General features: G+C 37.1%; 1 protein-coding gene across 2 annotated transcripts in view; it reads left to right on the top strand.

Moving 5' to 3' along the window:
• Positions 1-18,227, top strand: part of LOC107017782 (5'-3' exoribonuclease 4) — a 36,812-nt gene extending 18,585 nt beyond the window's left edge. For both annotated transcript variants that reach the window (XM_027916792.1, XM_015218042.2), the window contains 10 exons: positions 2,813-2,883; positions 4,262-4,390; positions 4,530-4,606; positions 4,700-4,740; positions 4,852-4,926; positions 14,038-14,189; positions 14,284-14,388; positions 14,492-14,567; positions 16,726-16,808; positions 16,984-18,227. In XM_027916792.1, coding sequence (XP_027772593.1) covers positions 2,813-2,883; positions 4,262-4,390; positions 4,530-4,606; positions 4,700-4,740; positions 4,852-4,926; positions 14,038-14,189; positions 14,284-14,388; positions 14,492-14,567; positions 16,726-16,808; positions 16,984-17,722 — 1,548 coding nt within the window. In that variant the 3' untranslated portion in view covers positions 17,723-18,227. The remainder of the gene's footprint in view (positions 1-2,812; positions 2,884-4,261; positions 4,391-4,529; positions 4,607-4,699; positions 4,741-4,851; positions 4,927-14,037; positions 14,190-14,283; positions 14,389-14,491; positions 14,568-16,725; positions 16,809-16,983) is intronic.
• The last annotated feature ends 1,180 nt before the right edge of the window (positions 18,228-19,407 follow it).

The raw sequence follows: 19,407 nt of genomic DNA, 5'->3' as shown, positions 1-19,407 counted from the left end.
ATCACCACAAGCCTCATCACATTTTATAGTCCTAGGACTTAAATTCATTTTAGGTGAGAACCTTTCAACCTAGAATCATTCTATTTGAGAGAACCATTCATTTCAATGCTATATTTATGCATAATACCATATCTAGAATTCTACATCAGACATTGGTATCCTCATGACTCAAAGTGAATCTATCACTTCACATATTCAAGCATTCATTAGGTAGGTTAGGTAGGCAAAGATCTTCCTTGTGACTCAAAGTGAATCTATCACTTCACATATTCAAGCACTCATTAGGTAGGTTAGGTAGGCAAAGATCTTCCACCATAACTCTATCCATTTAAGCTTCTATTCTCTTTTAGACTTTACTCTCAAACCCTCACATTGGCATTACTCTCAAAATCCCAGTGATCATCATTCATGATTACTAGCCCTATACTCAAAGCTTTACTTCTTATTAGCTTCATTATACCTAGATTTCAAGGTATTCTAATGACATCCTTCATTACTAGGTGATTCTAATCACAATTGATCATAAAGGTTCAATTTCATCTTTGCAAGTCAAGATCAATCATATTTAATAGAGTCTAGTTGAATTCATGATTATATGATCCTGACTTTGAACAATTACTACTCATGACATTAATTTAAGAAGATCACTTATGAACCTTCAATTTCACCTCTAATGGCATAAACCTACAAAAATATCACATTCATCAAATATACAAGGACTTACCATAGAAATCACTTGAATTCATCATAATATCATAATTCAATGTTAATACAAATATCCACTAGATTGGAATCATACTTGAGCCCTACCCACAATGTAGAAGGAAACTCTAACTAGATTGGGTTTTTGACTTCAAAATTGGGGGAAAACTAAGGGGGCTCTATAGGTGGAACAACCCATAGATGAAAAGCTAAACATACCTCGATTCAAAGCCCTAATCAAGCTTGCATCAATGGAGGACAATATGCTTTACTCTCTTCTCTTCCTCTTCTTCTTCTTCACTTCTAGAGAGAATTTCTTGGAGGGAATTTGGGTGTTTTAAGAATGAGTTGAATGCTTTAGTTTAGGGGCCTATTAAGCTTATATAGGTGGTTAAATAACTAACTAACCGACCTCCCTTAACCCCTAATTAATTACTAACTTAACCCCTAAAGCCCTAACTAAAACTAAAATGGGAAAATTGCCCCCACTTACGAACCACCTACCCACGGACCGTGGGTGGGTCTACGCTCCGTACTGCACCTTCGTAGGTGCTGGACTGTGGCTTAACATTGCAGGCCTTGACCCACGACCCGAACCTATGGGGCGTGGGTCCACCTACGGCCAGTAGGTGCCAATCGTAGGTTGCCTGCAATTTTGGCAGTTTTAGGGCTGTTTTGAGGGTCCTCCTCAAGGACCCCTTGGGTGGTCCTTGGGGGAGGGGGTCGTACCTTGATGCCCTAACCCTTAAACCCCTATTTTAAGTACGGGAATCGTTTTTACAACTTAAACCCTGTCATCAAGCTCTAAAACTCGTAAAGAAAGCTCTAGAACTCTCTAGTTCAACTTACTAATATCCGGGCCGTAACAAGATTGTTCATATATCTGGCCTAACATCAATTACTATTCTTGCATTACAGTTCCGCCATTAGCAATCCGTGTATTGCTGATCCCTGCATAACTTGTTTGTAAACCAAATGACCCCTTAATGTTACTGTATTATATGGAAAGAGAAAAATAAAGGAACACTTGGAAGATAGAGAGTGACTTTGTATATTTCAGGAGTAGCCTCTTGTTTTTGGTTTCCTCTTGGTGCATGCATGATATCTCGGGTTCTATTGATTATTATATGTCCTTGTAGTGAACCATACTATTTTGTATGTCTCTGTACTTCTTGGTATACATTGAGTGGTGGATCTGCAGTGATAATTATGAATTTTTCCGAACTGATTCATTTGGCTCAAACTTTATATACGCATGAAAAATTGTGAAGAAGCAGATAAATATGTTGCATCTACAACTTCTGACAGTGATAAGTTCAGTTGCAAAAATCATTAGGTGAAAGAAAGTTAATACAGTTTCTGACCTATAATGCATCTACAACTTCTTTCTGTTTTCTTATCCACAGTGCATGCCGTTAATTTACTCTTGCTGCACATTAGTGCTTGCATGAATTTTGGAATGCAATATCTTGACCCGGTAAAACCTTGTTTTTTAAAGACCACTCATGGATTTTTTTCGTACACCTATGAAATTATGCACTTGTTTTGTTGTAGTATCAAATGAGCCTGCTTTGACTTACCTTTATGAAGCAGAATTGACAGTGTTTCACCATCCAACCAATTGCAATTGGTTGGAAGCAAGAATAATTAAAAGAAATAAAGGATGAATAAGTAACATCTAGTTCCAAAGAAGCATAATAAAGTAAAATAAACTGAAATAAGGACAATAAACATCTGGTATAAGTAGTTATCTACATTCTCCCACTTTACTTGAGCTCTCCCTTTAGAGTTTTATAAGCTTCTTCTGTTGCGCCACAATGCTCATTAGTGGAGTGAGTGCCCTTGTGCTTAGATATCCCATTTTCCTCTTTGTGAACTCTGTGGTTTTGGGGCCTGTATTTACATGTAGTAATGCTGTAGTCATTTATGTCCAACTAGGACAGATGTGTCAGGAGGGAAAGATCTTTCTTTGAGGGAAAGGAGAATTCCCTTCTTCACACCTTCCTTTCTTTTGCAGGTAAACATCATTTTGCATCCTGTAGCTAGAAAGATGATAGTGAGACTGAGTTCTGTTGTCAAAATTATTAGATGATTAATCTCAAAATTTCAGGTTCAGAAGTATGTGGAAGGATTATGTTGGGTTTGCCGGTATTACTACCAAGGTGTTTGCTCGTGGCAATGGTTTGTTGTTTTCCTGGATTTAAATAAATAGTACTTTATACTTCATCTTTATGCCTTTCTTCGTGTAGCTATTGCTTCATTGAGTACATTGTGGTAAATAGATGGAGCTGCTGTTTTATTCATGCAGTGTGCTACATATATGATGTTGATTACTGTTTGACAGTTGTACTGTCCTTGTAGGGATGTTCTGTATGACTCCCTTTTTTTTTTTTTTTAAATCAAGTGAACAATTTCATTTATCAACAAGGACAAAATCAGCCGCATACTAGAGGTATACCAAAAAGTGAAGAACCTATGGAAAGAGGTGGTTATCTACAAAAGACACCCATTCTCTTTAAAACCAGTAGCTACATGGGTCCACAAAAATTAAATAAGGGATTAGAAACACTGACCCAAACTCATTTCTGCCCTTTTAAATGCTCTCCCGTTTCTCTCTCCAAGTAATCCACATCAGAGCTAGAGAAGCACATTCCAGGCCCTGCACGTTTTCCCTATTCTTCCAACTTTCCTGTTAAACGACAAGTCCTTAACAGATCTAGGCATCACCCATGAAATACAAAACCAACTAATAATATCCCACAACAGTTTTGTGGCCAGGCTGCAATATAGAGGATGATCTCTATCTTCACCCGCCTCCTTGCATAAGTAACACCTCCTTTTTAGTATACTAGTCAAATTTTTTATTATCCAATGAGTCATTCTTTCTTTTTGTAAATTGTGTGTGAGGGGCTTGGGGTCTAGGGTGGGGTGGCTCTCTTCTTCCTACTTTTTACACTTCATTATTTCGTGTCGGTAGTGGTTTTTTGGTTATAATGGTAGTAGCTGAGTCAACTTGTGAGTATCAGCTCGTGTATTTTTATGGATTTCAATCCTGGTCCAAGATTTGTATCCGCTTAATTGACCACTAGGCAAGGCCACTTTATACAATAATAACAACAACATACTCAGTATAATCCCAAAATAGGGGACAAGACCACTCCATACTTGATTCAAAATAATCGGCTAATTCCATTTTATATGACAGCGTTAGATTGGACACAATTGAAAATGCTATTTTTACTTGATTGATTGTACTAGTGGTAGTGGAAAACATATTAAAGTAATGTGTGAGATTAGTTTGGTAGAGGAAACATCACATCAAAGTTCAAAAATTGAATAATAAAAGTGAATTTGAATTCTCAAAAGTTTTGAAAGTCATAATGCATAATACAATTAGTGGCATGGTGTCAAACAATTTTGGCTGTATCGAAATTGGAAGAGATCATATTAATTGGGACAGAGGGAGAATCTTAGTTACTCTAAACATTTCTTTGTCCTTTCTAATTTTCTGATGGTTCAAGTGGAAATGTGCACTTACAATATCACTTCCCTTTTTTAGGTTTTACCCATATCATTATGCTCCATTTGCTTCTGATCTCAAAGGTCTAGCAGATTTGGAAATTACTTTTTTCCCAGGGGAACCATTTAAGCCCTTCGATCAGCTAATGGGTGTTCTACCAGCTGCAAGGTTATCTTTAGGCTCTTTATACTCTGTATTGAAGGAAATTTTTCAAAGGAAATATCTTTTATACTGCGTTGGCTATTTCTCTAAGCTGGTGGTTATTTGTGGTTCTTTGTATTTGTCTCCCTCTTCACCTGTCCTGCAGTGCAAAAGCTCTTCCTGAAAAATACAGGATGCTGATGATGGATCCTTCATCACCAATTTCTGATTTTTACCCAACAGGTCTGATGTCAACATTTTACTGTAGTTCAGTGTATTATATTTCTCCTATTTTCCGAAGCCAATCATTCACCATAAATTCTTTTGTGAATGCAGATTTCGAACTTGACATGAATGGGAAGCGTTTTGCATGGCAGGTAGATTTACAACAATTTCGTAGGTTTAGTGGTTCTCAAGATGATTGTAGATGTTTACTTATTTGAAAGTTTGATATCTCTGAACTACTTGTTATTTGCTCTGTGAAATAGGCTGTTGTAAAATTGCCGTTCATCGATGAGAAAAAGTTACTTGCTGAAACAAAGAAGCTTGAAGACACGTTAACGGTATGAAAAAAAAAGGATTTTTTTTAGACCTTTTACTGTCTTGGTTCTTGTTGTTACTTGTTAATAGTATCTACTTTTAAAATTGTAAAGATGGTGAACTTGATTGCCTTAGGAGGACAAAAGACAGTAGTTTAAGTAAAACCAGTTTTTCCATCTTCAATTTATGTTGCCTCCGTTCTGGTTTCTCTGATTATTCTGTCCTGCTATAAGCATCTTTTTCACGAGACACATGCAGTTTTAGTAGTTTTTTTTCTTCTTTATCAATAAGCTAAATAATTTTATTGACAATTGTGGAAATTCTGTGTACAAGCCATATAGAGAACCTATTCCAAAATATGGTTCTCAACAAAGAGATCCAATCCTCTATACGAATGGGGACATCATAAGTAAGAGATCCAATCCTCTATACAAATGGGGACATCATAAGTACACCAAAAAGAAACTAGAGACAACATACTAGTTTGCATTTTTACAAAATCTTGTTCCAACCCTTCACAAGCCCTGCCATTTCTCTCTTTTAAAATAACCCACATGATTGCTAAGGGGGAAACACTCCAAGCCCTTGGTCTTCTCTTCCCCCTCTTGTTGGTCCAACTTTGTAAAGCCTCCTTCACTGGGCATCACCCATTGCATCCAAACAAATTAAGAACCACTCTGCATAACTTATTAGCCACTTTGCAGTGCAATAGAAGATGATCTACATTCGCTCGAGCTCTTACACATGAAGCACCAACTTGATCCTCTTCTATATCAGATTTTCTGCAGGTACGATCGTCCGAATGGAGTCATGAGGGAAATTAAATTCGTCTCTCACCAATAAAAACTCAGTGAACAAACCGTTTACACTCACCCGCCAATTGCAAGCATCTAAAATGTTTGCTGGATTATCCAGCCCAGAAAAAATCTCGGCCAATATGTGAAATTGTTCCATCTTCCATTCCTGAAGACTCGGTATATGTTAGGGAAGTCTTCCCTCAACTCAGTGAACAAAAAAACACACCTTCTTGGTGCTCTAGGTGTCCGAATGGAGTCATGAGGGAAAGTACATTCCTCTCTCACCAATAAAAACTCAGTGAACAAACCGTTTACACTCACCCGCCAATTCCAAGCATCTAAAATGTTTGCTGGATTATCCAGCCCAGAAAAAATCTCGGCCAATATGTGAAATTGTTCCATCTTCCATTCCTGAAGACTCGGTATATGTTAGGGAAGTCTTCCCTCAACTCAGTGAACAAAAAAACACACCTTCTTGGTGCTCTAGGTGTCCGAATGGAGTCATGAGGGAAAGTACATTCCTCTCTCACCAATAAAAACTCAGTGAACAAACCGTTTACACTCACCCGCCAATTCCAAGCATCTAAAATGTTTGCTGGATTATCCAGCCCAGAAAAAATCTCGGCCAATATGTGAAATTGTTCCATCTTCCATTCCTGAAGACTCGGTATATGTTAGGGAAGTCTTCCCTCAACTCAGTGAACAAAAAAACACACCTTCTTGGTGCTCTAGGTGTCCGAATGGAGTCATGAGGGAAAGTACATTCCTCTCTCACCAATAAAAACTCAGTGAACAAACCGTTTACACTCACCCGCCAATTCCAAGCATCTAAAATGTTTGCTGGATTATCCAGCCCAGAAAAAATCTCGGCCAATATGTGAAATTGTTCCATCTTCCATTCCTGAAGACTCGGTATATGTTAGGGAAGTCTTCCCTCAACTCAGTGAACAAAAAAACACACCTTCTTGGTGCTCTAGGTGTCCGAATGGAGTCATGAGGGAAAGTACATTCCTCTCTCACCAATAAAAACTCAGTGAACAAACCGTTTACACTCACCCGCCAATTCCAAGCATCTAAAATGTTTGCTGGATTATCCAGCCCAGAAAAAATCTCGGCCAATATGTGAAATTGTTCCNTGAGACTTGGATGTTCCTCTCTCACTCTCTCTTTTTTTAAGATTATCGTAACAATTTGTATTAATTAAAAAAAATCAGCTTCCAAAACGATGCTCAGTTGTCTTTACTTTACAAACATTGAGAAGTATAAGGGTTGTCCTACTCTCCTGTCCAAAACCCATAAGCTTATTCATTGCTCCACTAAAAAAATACAAACTAAAACAATGTAACCTATTTTTCTTGATGGGATTGGTAGTGTCTTCAAAATATCTTTAGTTCCTCTCTTTCCTAACTATCCGCCAAATGCAAGCAGGAATGACCTACCACCAATCCTCTTCACTGCTTCTTCCCACATTCTTCCGATTGCTCGGAAGTTCTAGGGTGGAGCTAGGCAGAACCCATTTTATCCCCAATAAACAAAAGAACAGAACACGTGCCATAGATTTATAGTTGTCTTACAGTGTAGGAGAAGTGCTCATTACTTTCACTTTTGTTTTCACATGATAGATATCTTGAACAAATGTGAACCCACTTCTTTGTAAGTTTTCTTGAGCTAGGCATGCTTTGCTTACCACCAACCAGACAAAACAAGATACCTTCACTGAATTTTAACTCCGCAAATAAGTTTCCAAGGACAAATTACAATCTGATGGCTTCTGTGGTTCATATGCCAGTAAACAGACTTCACTAAAAAATTTGCCTTTGCTGTTCAACATCTATTTAAGTTTGTTTGACATCTCAATTGTACCACCAATGGCTGAAGCATTGAGGCAAACCTCTAAATTTCCCAATCATAGAGAGCTCTTCTGAAATTCAAATCCAAACTTTATTAACTCCAGATTTTATCTATCTTAGCATGAATTTGGAGACTCGGTAAACATGGATCAAGGAAGGTGCACTTCAAACCATTAAGACCAATCCAGTGATCCTTCCAAAAGTCAGTCTTTCTCCCACTAAATGATCTTCACTTTGCCCAAATATTCTTGCCACTGATTTCTATGGTTCTCCTTGCAGTATTTCCGTAGTATCATCTGACTTAATAGGTTATTGCCAATGTAATGCAAACGACGGGTAGAATTTGACCAATTGTAAGGCGACTACAATGGGAGACGAAGGTGATGTGGGTTTTCCATATGAATGTAGGGCATGCAAGACAATTCAAACGATGTTAGCAAGATCTAGCACTGGCTAGGTTAGCCTAGCGCTTGCCAGAATTCAGGTTAGGCAGGTGAGTGATAGTACAAGCTAGCTAATATGTGGGCGAGATTGAAGGGGTCTTGCGCATCCTTTGGATTATTGCAAGCCCAACCTTCGACCCCTTCGTTGAAAACTTCTTATTTGTTTTAAACTTCGACTACTCTAGGGGCTTGCTGCATTTAGACATAAGAAGATCCACTTGGGAAAAGAGTTCTTCATGTTAGATCAATCCTTCGCCACAAAAGCTTCGGCTCACTCCCTCACTGAAAAACTGTAATACACCCTAAGGAAGTCCTACCACCAGACTTCTTTGTACTCAAAGTGAATTGCCTAAGTTCTCTCCAACAGGGTTATAATAATTCACGAGAAGTAATTGGGTGTATTTTATGTGCCAAATGCCAATTGCCATTAATCTAATAAACCTATGGAGATTGAGGTTCCATAGAACCATGCATTTCTCAGGGATTAGGTTCTTGTGTGTCCGGTATCCGATCAGATCTACCAGCAGCTGGTTTAAGGAACAATAAGTTAAGCAAGGTCTAGGAAATTGATAAAAGAAGCTGATCAAAGTCTGTCTTGTCTTCAATTCCGTGGTTGGAAGAATTTTCTTTCTGGGAGTTATCTTTCCCTTCTCTCTCTTCTATGTAGGTTCAAGTCAAACTTTTGGCTTGCGGGATGCAATGATTTTCCATTCCATATTTCCGCGTGACGAAATTTCTCCATAGTGCCAAATCATTTGTTGAACTTCCATATCCTTTTTGCGGTAAACTTCTATTGTGTAAACTCAGATTCTTAATACCTATATTTCACTGCTTCTTTCTTAGAGTTACGACTTTTCCATTTCACTAGATTGATACTTTTGTTCACCTTGTTGCCTTACCAAAAAAATCTCTCCTTAGCTGTCTAATTTATTTTCTACCCTTCTTTTAGAAATTGTAAATGCAAGCATCATGTAAGTGGGGAGAGCATTCTAAACTGAGTTAATAGGTGTCAATCTTCATTATCTTCAAAAAAACAAATATCTTCAAAAAATAGGTGTTAATCTTCCTCCTAAGAATAAATACTGGATTTTTCACCTTGCTAACTTTTATCACATCTCTCAATAACCACATTGCATATCTTTTTTGACTTATTCTTAGCTCCAAGGGCATCCACAAATATTTTTTTGGAAAAGTCCCCACGTGGCAGCCTACTATGTTGGCCGGATATAAGGACATTTTGTTCCGGTTAACATGTTAGCCAAAAAGAGCTTAAAAATTAGACAGGATTAGGGCTGGGCATGGTATGGTAAATATCGAATTACCATACCGAAACTTTGATTCTGCAGTTTCGATATTATGGTATTTGATATGCATAATGTCTCCTTGGAGTATTTTTCCTCTAATGAAATAGTTGTGTACATATTCCTAGAAAGGATAGAGAATCAAAATACATAATTACAAGAATAAATCAAACTATACTATATTTACAGGATCCTAGAATATTCTAGAAGATCTTCAAGATTCTAACAAACTACATACAGTTTTATAGCTTTCTCGTGTTCCATCAAAATTATTATGGCAGAATGCTGTATGTTTCACCATGGCTATTGTGAGAAATATTGGAGAAAATTATTGAATTGCACATCTAAATTGTTACATGAAGACCCTATTTATAGACACTACATTGAAAACCTTTTCCAACTAGAATTCCTATTCTAATTCCTATTCTAAGTAGGAAATACTTATTCCTATTCTAACACTCCCCCTCAAGCTGGTTACAAATGTAATTAATATGAGCACATGTGAGAGACTTGGTGAACATATCTGCAAGCTGATCATTTGACTTCACAAGTTTTGTAACAATATCTCCTGAGAGTATCTTTTCCCTGACAAAGTGACAGTCAATCTCAATGTGCTTAGTCCTTTCATGAAACACTGGATTTGATGCGATATGAAGAGCCGCTTGATTATCACACACAAGTTCCATCGGATCAATTTTGCCAAATTTTACTTCTCCCAGTAACTGTTTGAGCCAAACTAACTCACAAGTTGCTGTCGCCATTGCTCAATATTCTGATTCTGCACTAGATCGAGCAACCACATTTTGTTTCTTTCTCTTCCACGACACCAAATTACCTCCAACTAAAACACAATATCCGGATGTCGAACGTCTGTCAGAGGGTGATCCTGCCCAATCAACGTCTGTATATCCAATGATATGCTCATGACCTCGATCCTCAAAGAGTAGTCCTTTGTCGAGGGCTGACTTTATATATCGAAGAATACGAACAACTGCTTCCCAATGACTACATAAGGGGAAGTCATAAACTGACTTAAAACACTCACGGGAAAAGAGATGTCTGGTCTAGTCACTGTTAGATAATTCAACTTTCCAACAAGTCGTCTATACCTTTCAGGATTACTAAGTGGCTCCCCCTGTCCCGGAAGAAGTTCAACATTCGAATCTATCAGAGTGTCAATAGGTCTATATCCATAATTCCTGTCTCCTCAAGAATGTCTAAGACATACTTGCGTTGAGAGATAACAATGCTTGATCTAGACTAAGCAACCTCAATACCTAGAAAATACTTCAATCTGCCAAGATCTTTACTCTTTAGTCTGAAAGTGCTTAAAAGATGTTGCTTTAAATCGGTGATACCATCTTGATCATTACCGGTGATAACAGTATCATCAACATAAACAACCAAATAGATACATCGACCTGGTGCAGAATGTCGATAAAACACAGAGTGATCAGCTCCACTATGAGTCATGCCAAACTCCTGAATTACTGTGTTGAACTTCCCAAACCAAGCTCGAGTAGACTGTTTTAGACCATAGAGTGACCTGCGCAATCGACATACAAGGCTACTAGACTCCCCCTGAGCAACAAAACCAGGTGATTGCTTCATACAGACTTCTTCCTTAAGATCACCATGCTGAAAAGCATTCTTTATGTCCAACTGATAAAGAGGCCAATGACGAACGACAACCATAGATAGAAAAAGACGAACAGATGCTATTTCAGCCACAAGAGCGAAAGTGTCACTATAATCTAGCCCAAATATCTGAGTATACCCTTTGGCGACAAGTCAAGCCTTAAGTCGATCAACCTGACCATATGGACCAATTTTGACTGCATAAACCCAACGACAACCAACATTAGATTTACTTGCAAGAAGGGAGACAAGCTCCCAAGTACCACTCTTATGTAAAACAGACATCTCATCAACCATAGTCTGCCTCCATCCAAAATGAGAAAGTGTTTCACCTGTAGTCTTAGAATGGAAACAGTGTTTCACATGTAGTCTTAGGAATGGAAACAGAGGACAAAGACGACATAAAGGCATAATGGGGTGATGATAGACGATGATAACTTAAGAAGGTATAATGCGGGTTAGTATTTCGAGTAGATCGTATACCTTTTTGAAGTGCAAGCGGTGGGCTAGGTAGAGGCAAGTCTGCAATAGGAGCAGGCTGTGGCGCATGACATGAATCATCTGGGACTAGGGTTGGACGTGGACGGTGATGATAAGTTAGTAGTGGTGGCATTGCAACTTGAGATGTAGACGTAATTGTAGATCCCTCAAAGGTTGGCACAGGTAAAACTTGAGGTATGGGTAAGACCATAGAGACATCAGTATGGTCAGAAGATGTATAGTGAGGCTGAGACTCAAAAAATCTAACATCAGTGGACATAACGTATCGATGAAGATCATGTGAATAACAACGATACCCTTTTTGAACTCTAGAGTAACCAAGAAAGACACCTTTGAGGGCACGAGGAGCTAATTTATCTTTCCCTGGGGCTAAATTATGAACAAAGCATGTGCTCCCAAAGACGCGAGGGGGAATAGGATAGAGATGTGACGAAGGAAATAGTATGGAATGTGGAACTTGATTCTGAATAGACGAAGAGGGCATTCTGTTTGGTGAAATGATTCCGTGGCGAGACATAAATTGTTGAAATTGGGATGATAAGTATTCTAAGGCATTATCACTACGGAAAGTACGAATAGAAACACCAAAGTGATTTTGTATTTGAACTCATCAAATTCTGTCTGAGCAATATGAGCATTATTGGATGTTTGATTAGGTTGAGCACCATATGCTACTGGTGGAGATGACTGTGTACTTGCGCGATTTCGAAGGAACTCATTATATTCCTTTAGAACAAGAGGATCATAACTGGGTGGTGGACCATGCAAAATATGACATATGTCACGAGTGTATCCAGACTTATGACAATGACTACACTTGGATCGAGGTTTCCCAAAACGTCGTCCCCCCTGCCGATTCTCCGTAGACTGATATGTACGCTTTTCAAAGGTTTGAGATGCGAGAATAGAGGAGTCAACAGTGGGTGATGAAACGACTTTGTGACTAGGAGGTGCCGCAAGACGAAGGAGGCGAGAGAATAATTCATCGATTGTAGAAATTGTAGGGCTAGCTAAAATCTGATCACGCATAAAATCTTATCAGGAGGAAGTCCAGCAAGAGTATGAACTAGAAACAATGTTTGTCTATGTTCTTGTTGTTTTTCCACATCCGTAGTTACTGGCATCAACATGTCGAATTCCTCTGACTGCCTGTACGGCTGTACCTGTCCCAAGTAAGTAGACATATCGGATTCTTGTTTCTTTAAGTTGGTCAATCGAGATATCACATCATAGAATCGAGAGATGTCATTAGTGTATAAAACACACGCCTTTTCCCAAACTGTATAACATGTTTGGAATGGGCGAAACAAGGGCATCAATTTGGAATCAATCAAACGCCATAGGAGACTACATAATTGAGCATCTACTTTCTCCCAATGTGCTTTGACTTTTGCATCTTCCTCACTAGTCTTGGCCTTTACATCTACCACACAAGTCTTGTTCGTTAAGTGATCATGCACACCTTGACCCTTGCACTACAATTCAACTGACGAAGCCCAAGATAAATAGTTTGAACTTCCCAATAGAAGTTCTGAAGTGATTATAGGGCTAGAATTCCCAATCCCTATATTTTTAGAACCAAAAACATTCAAAAGATATTATGCTAAATTTGTCTCGGGAACAACAAAAAAATCTTGATTATTGAGATCTAATCATCGGAAAATTCAAACTTCGAAAAAATATTGCCGGAAACAGCCTGAAAATAGCCGGAACCCTGATTCCGGCGTTCGAATCTGGTTGGAATTAGAAAAAAAAATTACATAGTCAGCCTCGGAATGAAGAGGCGACTCAAATAGAAAAAAATTGTTCAAAAAACTGGCCGGAAAAAGTCACACGCGCTAGAGCGTGGGTCTGACACTTCGCCGGCGAAAATCCTACCGACGGCGCGTGACAGCACGTGTAGCACTGGTTTCCGGTGGGGATGACTGAGCTTTGCTCGCCGGGAAATTCCGCAGCTAGTGGTGCTGTCAATTTTATGAAAACAGTGACGGAAAATAATAATTATCCGGACAACAACTAGGTTATCGGAAAATATTAATTTTTTTTTTAAATTTTTTTTCTCAGAATTGCTCTGATACCATGTGAGAAATATTGGAGAAAATATTATTGAATTGCACATCTAAATTGTTACATGAAGACCCTATTTATCGACACTACATTGAAAACCTTTTCCAACTAGAATTCCTATTCTAATTCCTATTTTAAGTAAGAAATACTTATTCCTATTCTAACAACTATCTTTGATTGTCTCCATTTGTGTGGCGCTATAAATCACAGATCATAGTATTTTTATATATTGCACTATTTTAACCTAACTAGCTAGCTGCTTAAAGCTGCAATGGTTGTAGTTAAACATGGATGTGCATTGTTATTTTTCAACGTATTAGTCCTTAAAACAATTTGTTTTTACCTTCCTTTGTTGTCCATAAGCAAACAATGATATCACACATTAAGAGGATTTCTCATGGGAGTTTAGTGTGGTCATGAGTATCCATTGATCCCTTTTGTTTTCCCAGAGCTTAACTGTGGTAAATGCAGGAAGGTGTGTAATTTGTAATGCATATTAGAGTTGTTCTTTGTCATTATCATTTTGTTATTTTACAGGACACGGAGCAACTAAGGAACAGTGTAATGTTCGATTTGCTCTATGTTCATCATCACCATACTTTGGCCCCATATATCATTTCGTACTATCATCACAATGTTATGATTCCCTCCAGGGCCCAAAGGCCATGGATAATTGATGCAAATTTGAGGTTGGTAACCTGGTCTACTGCTGAAGGTTTCAACCTTTTTTTATGCCAATTGTTTGCTAGTTCCTCAAGCTCTCCTTTGTTCCCTTTTCAACAGCGGTGGAATGAACGGATTCATTTGGTTATCTGAGAGGAATGGCCTGAGAGATAGGGTTCCTTCCCCACTTAATGGATTGGAAGACATCTTAAATAATAAGATTCTGTGAGTACCTTTGTGGCAATTCTTTCGAATTGTGACTGACATGTTCAATATTTCAGTTGTTTGAGGAAGTACCTCTTTTACCTTCTTTTTTCTTTTATGCCAGAAATATTACCTTTCTGAATCCAGCACCTCATAAGCACATTCCGCAGCCTCCAGAAGGAGTATTTATGCCCAAAAAGGTTTGTGAAGGATCCATGATTTGCTTAGTTTCTGTTGTACAATTGTGAGCATTCTTAAACAATAATAAGCAAATCATAAAACTGCTTAACCATTAATTTCATGACAGATATATAATCTAACAGGAGTATGTGCTGTAATTAGTTTTTCAGTTTCTTTACAAGAATTATCGTGTATCTTAGTCAATGGGTTCTACTTCCAAATTGATCTAGTAAGTGTTGTTATTTAGGTGGTGTTTCCTCCTATTGAGTAGCATATGCCCTCCACTTTTTTACATTAAAGACAAGCCTACTCTTTGGGCTTTTCCTAGTGTAGATGCTTGAGTTTATTTCATTAGAATATTTCTTCAAATGAGTTAATCGGCTGTTCGTTTTTTCATGTATTTTGACACACATCTTTTGCCATTAGAGGTCCAGTGCCTGGTTGAATAGGCTGCATTGCTGCTTCTCTCTGCACATTTATCTTGATGTCATTATTGTAAAAGTTGTACTGCAAAATGTTGTATTTTGTCATATGCATACTTAAATTTTTGCGTTGAGTTTTAAAGACATTTAGACTCGCATTATTTACAAATCAATGTTTACTTATAAATTTGTTTAGTATTTCAATTACACTTTTAAATGGAATCTTTTAAGCTGAAAAATCTTGTTTGTCAAATGAAGTAATATTTTACTCGAGAGAAATTTAATTTTTTCTCAAAGAAAAATTCATGTCAAACACAATTTCATCTTCTATTCAACTTTAACTGCAAGCATTTATTTTTCAAACTCCAGCCTCATTGTCCAAACAAAAATATTTGAAATAGATAAGTAATATACATATTTGTAATTAACAACTGCAACTTTTTTTCTTTGTTGGTTAAAGTTATATATTTTTCAAATGTTAAAAGATGCTTTTAAAGCTTTAACATGTGTATGTCACATTATTAGGAGTGCTGATGTTTATAAAATAAAAGGCTTAATACGAGAAAAAATAAGGAACTGACACAATGATGACAACAGTATAACTCCAAATTCTCCTTCACTTTGCATTTGTTTCTCTTTTTTGTTCCTCTCATCTTCTTTTTTTCTTTGTGAATTTTGATAGCTTGTGCAGAATATTAGTCCCTATACTTCATCAATATTGGAAAAGAAATATGAAAAAAACAGTTTATTCTGTGAACAATTCAGTGTCATACAATAATTAAATAAGAATTGATAAAAGTATGCATAAAATTGTCCAGAAATGAATTATTCAAAATTTATATGCTTAAGAAAGACAATTTATTTTTATAAGACTAAATGTTGTCAAGTCGAAATTAAACTCACTCTCCCCTCAAATTGTAACAAATATATTCATTTGATTCTTCAATAAACGGTTGAAGTTATCTATGTCAGTGGTAAAGGTATTTTACCGTTTTTGTTTAAATCCAAGTCATAATTTGGTTACTTCATTGAATTTTGTAAAATACAAGGAAGGAAGAGGGTGTAATCTGGCCTTCTAATATAATGAGAGCATTTGACATGGAAATTTAATATCTAAAAAAACAGAAGTAGGTAATAATGTTGGGAATGCATGGTGGTTCATAGACCATGTTGCTAGGCCTTTTCTTCTTGACTCGGAATATTGATAGTTTCCATCTCTCTTCATTGAGAAGACCTTTAGCTTTACCATAAGGGTTTCAAAAATAGTTTATATATAACTTCCTCCAGTTGGTAAAGAAGCTGTCATGTCTGCAAAAGATTTAGAAAATAGCCTAGAAAAAAGGAAAATAGTTTGGTGAAAGAGAAGTAATATTTCAGATCAGATGAAGTGTTAATAAAGAAGATTGAAGCTGGACCAGAAAAAAGAAGAAGAAGATTGAAGTGTGAGAGAGTGTCATATGCAGACCAAAGTGATACCTATTGAAATGTCCGTTGATATTCTTGTTCCAGTTTTATTTTTATTTTTCTGGTGCGATTCCAAATGAACTTGTGTTAGTTTCAATTTATAAAGATGGTGCAACTAAACAGTGACAACTATTCAGAAGAGGAAAATAGACATGTATCGATTTGTAGGTTTTAAAATAGAGGTGTTTAGATAAATAATAAGCGAATATAGGTAATTTATTTTAGTATTGGGTTCCTGCTTTTAATATAATATTAGATTGTGAATGCAGCTTTTTTTAACTTTGGGCTGCAGATGTTGAGAGCTGTTGATATAAAACCTTTTCCTGTATTATGGCATGAAGATCATGGAACCCGGCGCCATCTAGGCAAAGATAGGTAAAACCTGACCTCCTTTTCCGTGTCTTCTGGTATTTGGATGTCTTTGCTTTTCACTATGTTTATTATAACAAGTAACAACAGAAACTGTCTAGCAAGTAATGTTGGGAAATGTACTTTCTTCATACAAATAATCAACTGATGATATGAATGGCCTATCTTGTGTTTTATGTAGGGGTTCTGTACCCGGGGCAATAGCAGGGCCTTCACTGGGAGAAGCAGCACATCGGTTGCTTAAGAACTCATTGAATATCAAACCTGGTGGAACAAATTTTGGAGTGTTGGATCAATCATTTTCCCGAAATTTTCCGGGCAACCATGTTTTGAATAGGCCAAGGCCAGCTGGACCATCTTTCTATGAAGGTGGATTCTATGATCAAATGAGTCGTAGGAATTCGTCTCCGAATCACAGGCCACGGTTTCCTGGACCCTCTGGACATGCAAGTGGCTTCTTTGAAGACCCTTCTTATTTCCCTAGCAACCTTATGCCTCGTGGTGCATCTGGGAACCCCATATATGCTCCATCCCCTTATGAGTTCCAAAACACTAGGCAAAATTTCAGGATTCAAGATAGACATTCATATCAAGATCAGTATCATAGCATGAGAAATGAAATGTCAGTGTTGACAATCGAAAGTGGTGCAAGAACGAGACCTTCTTTGAATGCAGCAAGAATGCCAAATTCTGGACAACTATCTAACGTCTGCCCACCACCTCCATTTACACAAAATGTGGGTCCTCTTCCTTCACCTCCTCTGCAGTGGATTAACAAACCTGCAAGAGGAGCTACATCAATGCACTCAAAGTATCAAGAAACTTCAAAAGGGCCCGCGTACGACAAGCAAGTCAAGCAGGTTTACCAAATCAAAAGCCGGCCAACTCAAGAGTCCCCAAGTACCGAAACACAACAGTAATATTTGAGTTATTTTGACCTTTGCTGTTCCTTTTGATAGTCAATCTCATAGACATAGTGAGAGGATATCTGGATCCTCCGGTGAAGTATTTATCGATTCTTCTTAGCATTATTGATGAAGTATATTATTATTGGTTGTAGAGAACATGGAGTCTGTTCACACTCCCCATATTATGATAGTCCAGTTTGAGGTCTGGGTAGTATGTTGTACCAAATGACTTGAAAAGGTCGAGTAACAGATTTTGTTGCTTTTTTCTTGTTGACTATATTGGCAAAACAACTTCTGCATGGGTATAGGAGATGCAAAGAATCAACAAAAAGGTATGATTCTTTGGTTTCTTTTCCAAGACTTTTGTGAGATGTTTGTATTTGGTATTCCCCTCCCTTCACCCCCATAATTACCCATAACCACAATGGTCTTTGACACTCTTTTGTCAATTTATTCCTTTCACATTTAAGCATCAAAAACAAGAAATACCATAATTAATGAATTCTTATTTGTTTCTTTGGGGTTGTTAATATTATACTTTGTTTCTGGTTTAATTTAGACTATGCAAGGTTAGGTATTATGATTATTTTTGCTTTTTTTTTCCTTGAACAAGATATTAACAGGAACATTCTTTCTTTCCAAGTTCTCCTCGAGACAATCGCATAGAAGTTTCATAATCCAGCCCAAGCATGCACTTTATGACTTGCATTCAGTTTGATTTATCGCTTTAAAACAATTGTCTCAGTTTTCACAAGTAAGAAGTGTTCCAAATAGCAAATTTACTATTTGTTTTTATTAATTTGAAGCGATGCTAGACTTGTACAAGAACTGTCTTGGAGTAAAAATTTGAGCTGTGTAGATTTGAAGAGCAAAGCCAAACCAAATTTAAAATTTGAGATAAAAAACAAAATTTGAGATAAAAATAATCTCATCTGATTTTAGTGTGAGCTCAACTAGAGTTTATTTTTCAACTTTATTTATGGAGATTGAATTGAATTTTGTTAATAATAACAGTTGAGAAGGTAAAATGATGCGACTTTAGCTCACATTGAAGAAGAAAATTAATCATGTAAGCTAAAAAGATAAAACTAAGAGATTTTCATGCCATGTGTGTATTAAATTTCTCCTCCAGACTGCAATGGCTAATCCTAAACAATCAACAATCCAAGTGTATGATTAAAAATAATCAACTACACGCAACTAAATGAGGGCTAACTAACTCGTCCATGCTATCTGGTACTCACTCCTCTACAAGCTCTAGGTACAACACATGAATGCTACCTGCTAGAAAACTTGCCGTTGAAGTTTAATTTAGTTACTGCAGAATTTTAAATTTTAGTTAGGTTGTTTGAATTGTTAACATATTTTCGGTTTTAAATTTCAAATTATGGCAGATTATATTACATTTTTATGTTGGCTATTTAAAGATTGAAAGTCGTTTCAATCCTGAGAGACATTGTCAATCATTTTGTGCTGCCTCATTTTTTTTAAAAAAAATCACCTGCAAAAACGAGGTCATTAACAGGTTGAGGACAAAAGGGACTAGCTCACACATGGAAGGTGGGAAGAAGTAACAATTTAGGAGGTATAGAAAGCCTAAAAGCACTGTACTTATCTTCTGGAAAATGAGATAAGGACCATAGTATTTGGATGACAGTTTGTTAAAATGTGCAACAGTCATAGTGATATATCTTATA

The sequence above is a fragment of the Solanum pennellii genome, chromosome 4, assembly GCF_001406875.1.
Source record: "Solanum pennellii chromosome 4, SPENNV200".
Classification (NCBI taxonomy): Eukaryota; Viridiplantae; Streptophyta; class Magnoliopsida; order Solanales; family Solanaceae; genus Solanum; species Solanum pennellii.
The sequence above is the reverse complement of the archived record's forward strand: the minus strand, read 5'-3'. Positions and strand labels throughout refer to the sequence as shown.